Source organism: Streptopelia decaocto (genome assembly GCF_964273445.1).
Source record: "Streptopelia decaocto genome assembly, chromosome: 1".
NCBI classification, from domain to species: domain Eukaryota; kingdom Metazoa; phylum Chordata; class Aves; order Columbiformes; family Columbidae; genus Streptopelia; species Streptopelia decaocto.
The window spans coordinates 183764591-183773687 of NC_138663.1; the positions used below are offsets into that span (position 1 = coordinate 183764591).

The window sequence follows — 9097 nt, forward strand, 5'->3', positions numbered from 1 at the left end:
TTTATGCAGATACTTTATCACAATGTGCCTGAGCTACAACTTATAGGTCATATGCAGCCTGCAAGGACATCATGTTTCCTGGCTTACTCCACTCAAGAAAAGAGGGCAGATAGTAAGGAAAGAGCCATGAACTGTAATATCTATCTATCTAGATATATAGATAGATATATAGATATTTAAATCAGAGAGGGCTGTTCCCACCAAAACAGTTCCTTTGGTCTATCTGTTGTTTGCCCTTGGAGCAAAAGCAAGAAAAGAAGAGTATTTATGAATTGTTCTCCCAAAAACAACTCCCCCAGTTTGCTGTCACCAGGAAAATTATGTGGCTGTATATGCTGTGTAACGCTAACGCTGGACAGTCAATCTGCATTCATGCAAAAGTTTCACTATTTCTGGGAAGTGCCAGACCTACGTCTCACACTGGCTGTGCTGTGCAGGCAGAGTCCGTCTGGCTGTACCGTAGCTGAACCAAGCCTGAGGCTCACCCTGCCGGAAAGTTCATGTGCTGCAGATACCGTGTGTGGACAGGAGGCAGCTGTTGCCATTATGACCACACAAATCAGCCTTTTTCTTCCAGTTGCCAAATGCACAGACACACACACTTGTTAATAGGAGATTTGGGGAACTTCCAAGAAATATATTAAGTGGTTTCAGGAAAAGTAAGATATTTTGCTGAGCTCAAGCTAAAACGTACTTCTGACATTTAGGACTGAAACCCTGAAGAAAGTGCAGGACTTACGCTGGAACTTCACAGGTTAAATCCTGATTTCAGTACAGCTGACCTCACAATGAGCCTTGACTGCAAAGAACAAGTTCTACTCTTCTAGCCATGTGAGGCCAGAGGCTTTTCTGAGTACTTTTGCTATATAATTTACCAAATAGAGCACTGAATCTAAACCCAAAACACTGCATCTGCCATTTCTGGCCTAGGCAACTCAAAAGCCAGGTATGTAGGTGTCTCCCTCATTAATTATTCTTCTTGCTTCCTGGAACTCTTCATCATTGCTTAAGTATAATCTTAATTAAGCCATGGCTAACCTGTGATCCTTCAGCTTCAAAAAGACACTCAAGATTCCTGTCTTCCAAGGGAGTGGCCATAAGGTCCTTTTCAAATCAGCACAGAGACAAAAATGTCACCATCTAAAACAGACCAGACTTCATGTTCCCTAGAAGAACTGTGCCTCTTCTCTGAATCCAGGCAATTATCTTCAAATGTTGACACTACAAGATGGGTGTCTTGAGATGAGAGATGTGAATCCAGCAAAGATCCCTTCTGCAAGCATCCCATGTGCTTCACAAGTGTCTGGTCTGTTGAAGAAGAGGAAAAAGATTAAGGGAGAGAAAACAATGCCTGTGGCACCCTACTTACGAGACTTGTTAGTTCAGAAATGAAACTTTAGGTTATGCTTGCTGGATCTCCCCACAGAACTCTTCCAATTTACCTGCTTACATAAAGGCTGTGATGCCCTTGTGAAACCTATAGTCCGTGGTATTCAGGACAGCAAAGAGATTTAAACAAAAACACCAGTAAAAGAGCCAATAAAACTCTAACTCTGAGGGCCTGGCACATTTCCAGTCCCATTCCCACATGGTGAGTCCTCCTAAGTGGAAAACTCAAGCTAGGCACATCAGAATCAAATAACCATTACTTAAGCTGAGCTCTTCTCACTCCGTCTGCTGTAGAGACTTCGTCTCTCTGCTGTGGGCTACAGCAATGGCCAAATAAACTAATGATTCAGCATTTTCCAATGAGCATTCTTCTGTCAAGACACAGGATGACCTTCACAAACATCTCTAAGAGCTTCACGACTTCAAAATGCACTGGTGGCTACTACATGAAAGAGACCATCCTGACCTCAAAGAGGCTGAACAACCACAGGTTCTAGAAAGGCCCTGTTCAAATAAACAGGGCTTGAAATGCTCTCAAATTTTGCATAACCCCAGCTTTGAAGGAGCCTGGATACTGAGTTAACTGGGCCAAATTTGCCACATAAAGCTTTTTATTATTGTTAAATGGATGATGCAGGGGAAAAAAATACCTAGCAATGTAACAGGAGGCTGGAAATGCTTTGGCCTGTTCCGCCTGAGCCCTGCTCACCTCCAGTCTGGTACCTCCCAGCATCTGGGAGAGTGGGATCAGTTCCTTACATTGTTCCAAGGGCAGCCACTTTAGAAATAGGAAATCTTCCTGTTCACCAGCGCATCCTTAGTAGCGTTTTAAAAAAACAGCACTGTTCAGCCTTATGTCTACACTAATCCTCTGGTCTGCGCATATACTCCGAATGAAAACAAAGTGTATTAGCCAGAGACAGCCTGGACATCTCCAGTGGAAACTGCCCCCGCTGAGCATGTTCACAGGGGTCCTCTGGAGCACCAGGCTCAGGGTGTTTTGCGCAGCCCCGCAGCGCTGAGCTGCACACACAGAGCGAGCAGAGGCACCTCTGTGAGGAGGGATCCACTTACAGGCAGGAGAACGAGGCGGGGCTGGAACACAGGACACCGAATACCATCCTCTTCTAGCCAAAGGGTGTGGGGGTCAGTATTTGCATAACCCCAGAGACAAAATGTGCACGTGGTGGCTGCAGAAGGAACCCCTGTCCCAGCGAGACCTCTGCCTCCTCTGCCCTGCCCGGCGGCCGGGGTGCGGGCCTTGCCCGGGGGGACGGGCGGGACGCACTGGCCCCTGAGGGGACCCGGCGCCGCGGAGGCGGAGCTGGAGGAGGACGAGGAGGAGACGGGGATGTAGGTGGCGACAACGGCTACAGCGACGGCGCCGCTCCCGCCCCGCAGGGGGCGCTGCCAGCCCGCGCACCCGCCCGCCCCACCCACCGCCAGGCGTGGCCACGCCCCACTCGCCGTTCCCTCCTTCCTGACCCCGCCCCCCGCCCTGCCCTCCTTCTATCTCCCGCGAGAACCAATGAGGACGAGGCAATGCGCGGCTAGTCCCGCCCCCGCCCAGCCGGCAACGGCCAGTTCCGGCGGAAAGGCGTCGCGGCGCTGTCCAAGATGGTGGCGGGAGGGTTGTGTCTGTGTGGGCTGATCAGGTACCGGGGTGCGAGCGCGGCCTGTGTGGGGGCGGCGCATCCTGGCGGCGGAGGGGGCGGGGAGCGGGAGACCCCGCGCCGCCATGGCCCCTTGCTGAGCCGTGGCTGCGCTCCCTCATACCCCCCGAGCCTGCCCGGCGTCCCGCACCCGCCGTGTTCTCCCTTAGACAGGAGGCCGCTGAGCAGGGTGGGGTGGGACGGGTCCCTGCTTTAATGTGCTTTCCCGCTTCTTCATCCCGAATATCAAAGTGTTTTCTTGCCTTACGTGTCAGTCGTGACGCATTGTTCGCCATGGCAACCCCGTTAATGGCGAGTAAATTATGTTTATCGTAATGCGTGGCACAGCATCAGAATCCTCTGTTCAAGAAGGACAGGGAACTGCTGGAGAGAGTCCAGCGCAGGGCAACAAGATGATGAAGGGAGTGGAGCACCTCCCTTATGAGGAAAGGCTGAGGGAGCTGAATCTCTTGAGCTTGGAGAAGAAGAGACTGAGGGGTGACCGTATTAATGTTTACAAATATGTAAAGGGTGAGTGTCACAAGGATAGAGCCAGGCTCTTCTCAGTGACAACCAATGATAGGACAAAGGGCAGTGGGTACAAACTGAAACACAGGAAGTTCTACTTAAATATGAGAAGAAACTTCTTCATGGTGAGGGTGACAGAGCACTGGAACAGGTTGCCCAGGAGGGTTGTGGAGTCTCCTTTTCTGCAGACATTCAAAACCCACCTGGACGCCTTCCTGTGTAACCTCATCTGGGTGTTCCTGCTCCGGCAGGGGGACTGGACTGGATGATCTTTTGAGGTCCCTTCCAATCCCTGACATTCTGTGATTCTGTGATCCAGGCTCTGTCCCCTGTGAAGCTCTGTAGGCCAAGAAGAGACTCCTGTGATAAATCTCCTGTTCCTGGGTCAGGGAAGCTGTGCAGGGGGGCGGTGGTGAGTGAAGGGAGTGCCCGTGTCAGAGAGTGAGAGCTCAGAAAACTGGTCTCTCTAAACAGAGAAACTGCTCGGAGCTTTTCTGGATGGTTGACACAGCTCTTCAGATCTCAGGGGAATGGAAAGTGTAGGTTCTGGGTCATGCGCTGCAGCCTGGCCCAAGTAGCTCTGCACCAACGCAGTTCACGCTAAGGCAGGACAAGCAGGAGCTTGGTATGAAGAAAGCTCTTACAAATCTCTTTAGAAATCTCCTTGCTGGTTGTGTTTTGCCAGATTGCTACGAGCATGCAACCTTTATAGTGTGTATAGCAGATGGAGCTGGATATATAGCACGAATAAACAATAATGAAAAACATGAATAAATGATTGAGAGGTAATGGTAGGGCAGGGGTGTCAAACTCATTTTCACCGGGGGCCACATCAGCCTCGCGGTTGCCTTCAAAGGGCCAAATGTAATTTTAGGACTGTATAAACGTAGGAGCAGTTACAGTTATACAGTCCTAAAATTACTTTCAGCCCTTTGAAGGCAACCGCGAGGCTGATGTGGCCCCCGGTGAAAATGAGTTTGACACCACAGCACTAGGGAATATATCTTCAGTTAAATTATTTAGAACACTGATTTTTCTTCTGTAATTGTTGAAATGATACACAGATATTGATGATTTCTGAGATTAGAAGAACTTGAGAAATTGTTGAACTCCCTGTAGCTCTACTTCTAAGCCCTTCTCCGAATTTCTTATGTAGTATTTCTTTAAAGCAATATTATATTTTAAAATCTCGGCTTGTTTCAGATTGCTGTGCTCATTGTTAATCCCTGCATTATTTCTAAGTGGAATTTTGTGTGTCTGCTTGGTGGTACTACTGTGGGGAATACGGCTCTGGATACAACAAAGGAAAAAACAGTTGACCTCAGCAGGAACAGATGGGAAGCGGCCGTTGCTGGTTGCATTTTTTCACCCATATTGCAATGCAGGTGGTGGAGGGGAGAGAGTCTTGTGGTGTGCCATAAGGACACTCCAAAAAAAGTAAGCATATATGTTTATCAAATGCCGTATTTCATTTTCAGCTACTGATGGTATTATTTATGCCCATTTTGCCATTTTAAATACTTAAATAGGTATCATTTATCCACCAGTCCTACTTTTTTTTTTTTTTTTCACATCTGAGTTTCACCTGGTTGCACCATTCCACTTCATCCCTTTACGCAGATTTTGATCTGTTATGCTGTGGCATCTCTCACTTCTTTCTCTCCTCGGGAGAATCCTCCTCCCTCATCAGTTTCCACTACTGATATACAACTTTGTATGGCCATAACTCATCAGTAGATAACTGATAATCTTGATATTTGTCTCTTGGTGCAGGAGGCAAAACAAGTTGGTATCTAAAGTGGATTGAACACTGGCACATCCACTGACTTGCACAGTCTTCTGCGTTTTACTCATGCACTGTACTAGATGGACCATCTTAAATCTGTAGAATAATACTGATCTCTTAAGTTTTACTCAAAAAAAATATTCCCCAGGTCCTCAGCCATATGTTTTTCTGCACATCAGAAAAAAATGAAGTACAGTTTAGTTAAAATAATTTCAGAGCTAAGTCAGGCATTTGTTCTCACATACTTTTTGAGTAAGTTTGAATGGATAATATTTCAGTTTCATGTTACAAAATTTGAAGAGAAGAATGTGTGAAATTCTTTTTTTTACTCTTGCAGGTACAGAAATGTAACGTGTGTTGTTTACACTGGTGATAAAGATGCCACTGGGGAAGAAATAGTAGAAGGCGCTTTCAGAAGATTCAATATAAAATTACCTCATCCCGTGAAGTTTGTATTTCTAGAAAAACGCTACCTTGTGGAAGCTCCTCTTTACCCTCACTTCACTTTGCTGGGACAAAGCTTAGGATCAGTGTTTCTGGGCTGGGAGGCTCTTCTGAAGTGTGTTCCTGATATTTATATTGACTCAATGGGTTATGCCTTCACGCTTCCCCTCTTCAAATATTTAGGAGGCTGTCGCGTTGGATGCTACGTCCATTATCCCACTATAAGCACTGACATGCTCTCTATTGTTAGGAACCAGGATACCAGGTTTAACAATGCAGCCTTCATTACAAACAATCCTCTTCTTAGCAAATTTAAACTTGTCTACTACTACTTCTTTGCTTTCATGTACGGCTTGGTTGGATCCTGCAGTGATGTGATTATGGTTAATTCTTCTTGGACGCTGAATCATATCCTTTCCCTCTGGAGAGCTGGTGCTTGCACTAGTGTTGTCTATCCACCCTGCGATGTTCAGACCTTCCTGGATATTCCACTGGAAGAGCAGAAGAGCACCCCTGAATATTCCATTGTTTCGGTCAGCCAGTTCCGGCCTGAAAAAGATCATCCTTTGCAAATCCGAGCCTTTGCTAAATTGCTGAAAGAGAAGAGACTTGGGCAGCAGCCATCATTGAAGCTTATCTTAATTGGAGGTTGTCGTAACCAGCAAGATGAAGAGCGTGTAGATAACCTTAAACGTCTTTGTGTGGAGCTGGGAGTTAGTAATGACGTGACATTCAGAATAAACATTCCTTTTGAGGAGCTAAAGAGACACCTGGCTGAGGCCACCATCGGCCTGCACACGATGTGGAATGAGCACTTCGGGATCGGTCAGTATCCTTCCCATGTGTTCAGCCATTTGTCCCCAGCTTGGGACACAGCTGGGGAGGGCTTCAGTTCATGGTTAAGGCTCCTCAAAGTAGGTGTCTAAGCATAGGGGAGCTTTAGATTGGGTATTAGGAAAATTTTTTTACTGGAAAGGGTTGTCAGGCATTGGAACAGGCTGCCCAGGGAAGTGGTGGCGTCACCATCCCTGGAGGTGTTTAAAAGATGTGTAGATGAGGTTCTTAGGGACATGATTTAGTGACTGCTAATGGTTGGACTCAATGATCTTGAGGGTCTCTTCCAACCAAAATGATGCTGATTCTATAGAGGTTTGCATGCCAAGCAGGTGTCCGGTTGCTGTTCTCAGAGGTGAGGTAGCTGAGTTGGAGTTCCAGGACTTCAGATGACAGACCACTAGGTAGTGCAATGCAAGCCGAAGTACTGTAGACATCGTAGACTCTTGATTATGGACACCCTATGGTGACCTACACAGCCAGTTTGTCCCATCTGGGCTGCCCGGGATGTTGAGCCTGACCTCCAGCTATGGCTCTGCACCGACATGGGTCACCCTGAGGTCCCATGGGAGGTTTGCCAGCCTTATGCAGGTGCCTTGTGTACGCAATGGAGCCTCAGAAGGCAGCAGGCACTTTTGTTACGCACCATAGATTGTGCCCCATTGGCTCCACTGGCCGCAGGGGAAGCTCACACACGGTTCACATGTAGACATCCATGTGTGGAGACTTGGAGTGTGTTCCAGCTGCCCTGACTACCATTGGAAATCCTTGGGTGTGTCGTGGGGCTCTCACTGCTGTTTCAGGGGTGCGAGTCTCCTGCAGATCCTGCTGAGCAGACGGGTGCTGTACTTGGCTAGAATGTGACTAAACTGCAGTTAATGTCATCAGACTTTCTCAGAAAGTTAAGTAAGTATCAGGAGTAGTAGTTTATAGTCTGTAGGAACTTGGTATAGAAAAATGTACTTTGAACTGTCTCCTAGAAGCAACTGCCACAAAATGGAAATAATGGTTTCTCATATATTTTCCTCAGCAAAAGTTAAATTAATTAATTTTTTAAGTGATACAATGACACTGTGATTTTGAATTTCAGCATGATTTCACTTTCATCTCCAATGTCTTTTTACCTGCGAAAAACATGTTCTAAAACTTCGGAGCATTATTTATAGTGGGCAATTTTCAAGGTAGGGGAACTTTAAAAAAAAATCAGAACTGAGAAGAATCAGCAATTAAAGTGATTTCTGAGGTCTATTGTGGAACCATAGAGGAGACTAGATGTATACATTCTACACCATTCCTATCCCACTGATTTTGGCTGAGGAAAGCTTGCTATCAGATTCTTATTTCATTAAAACTTATTCTCTTAAAAATACAGGTGCAGTGATACACATTTTTACTAGTTTGTCTTGCTAAATTGTCAAAAGCTTTAAAGATTTGTTAATCTGCAAAATCCTGAACTTCTGACTATCAGATTGAAATACGCATAGTCAGCTTTTCTCTGAGTATCTTTCTAAATGTTAAAAATCTTCAGTGTCAGTGACAAAATGAATACAGAATACATGTTCAGCTCTAATTTTTACTTCTTTTTTGCAGCTGCCACCATACCATAAAAGCAGTGGTCTGCTACAGAGCAAACCAGAACTATGCAGTGTTCTGTCACAGAGCTACCTTCCATGTTTATCTTTAGATTTGTTTCAATATATAGGTTTTTTTTTTTCACTGTATATACTGGTGATATAATCTATCTCAGGTAAATCAAATATGTTACAAGAACCAGAATTTAACACATTAGATCTGATCTGTATTTTAGATATTCCCTGTTTAAGAGAAGCCATCATTTCCATCCTTGGGACTGAAAAAATTAAATTTGTTCATCTGATGATACCATTTACTCTGTATTTTTCAAACTGATCTAGAATGGCAAGCTATAGTAACTTATAATTCTGGGTGAATTTTACTGCAGTTTTAATGTGCCAGTGCCTCATAGAAAGTCAAAGTACGTGATGTGCGCATTCATATCAGAATGTTTTGTATCTTTTACAGGAGTAGTTGAATGTATGGCAGCTGGCACCATTATCCTGGCTCACAATTCTGGAGGCCCCAAATTAGATATTGTGGTACCCTACGAAGGACATATTACGGGCTTCCTTGCAGAAAATGAGGACAATTACGCTGAGACAATGGCTTATATCCTGTCTTTGTCTCCTGAGAAAAGGTTAGAGATCAGAGAAAATGCTCGTCGATCTGTGCACAGGTTTTCTGACCAGCATTTCGAAGAGGCATTCCTGTTATCTGTGGACCCATTATTTAAATAAATGTATATGAATAAAAATGTACTGAATGAAATTAACTTTTTATATTTGACTGTGTTTCACCTGTAAATACATGTACTCTATGATCCCTTGATCTCATTCAATAAAGAGATTATTTTTTTTCTTTCTGTTAGGAGATGTTCTTTATGTAATAG

The 9097-nt window shown here is 45.2% G+C and overlaps 1 protein-coding gene across 2 annotated transcripts; it reads left to right on the plus strand.

Annotated features, from left to right (window-relative positions):
- The first annotated feature begins 2991 nt into the window (after positions 1 to 2991).
- ALG11 (ALG11 alpha-1,2-mannosyltransferase) lies at positions 2992 to 9070 on the plus strand. Of its 2 annotated transcripts, none has more exons than XM_082043340.1 (4): positions 2992 to 3044; positions 4773 to 5006; positions 5693 to 6624; positions 8674 to 9070. In XM_082043340.1, the coding sequence occupies exons 1-4, from the start codon at positions 3007 to 3009 to the stop codon at positions 8943 to 8945; spliced, it is 1476 nt and encodes a 491-aa protein (XP_081899466.1). In that variant the 5' UTR covers positions 2992 to 3006; the 3' UTR covers positions 8946 to 9070. The 2 variants fall into 2 exon arrangements, with proteins under 2 accessions (XP_081899466.1, XP_081899467.1); XM_082043341.1 differs by having other exon boundaries at positions 4812 to 5006.
- Positions 9071 to 9097: the final 27 nt, after the last annotated feature.

What these genes read in the sequence shown, in the direction of transcription:
- ALG11 (XM_082043340.1), top strand. Translation starts at nt 3,007, where the DNA reads ATGGTGGCGGGAGGGTTGTGTCTGTGTGGGCTGATCAG. An exon ending in TGTCTGTGTGGGCTGATCAG is followed by an intron (nt 3,045 to 4,772) that starts GTACCGGGGTGC and finishes GGCTTGTTTCAG; the next exon opens with ATTGCTGTGCTCATTGTTAA. An exon ending in GAATGAGCACTTCGGGATCG is followed by an intron (nt 6,625 to 8,673) that starts GTCAGTATCCTT and finishes TATCTTTTACAG; the next exon opens with GAGTAGTTGAATGTATGGCA.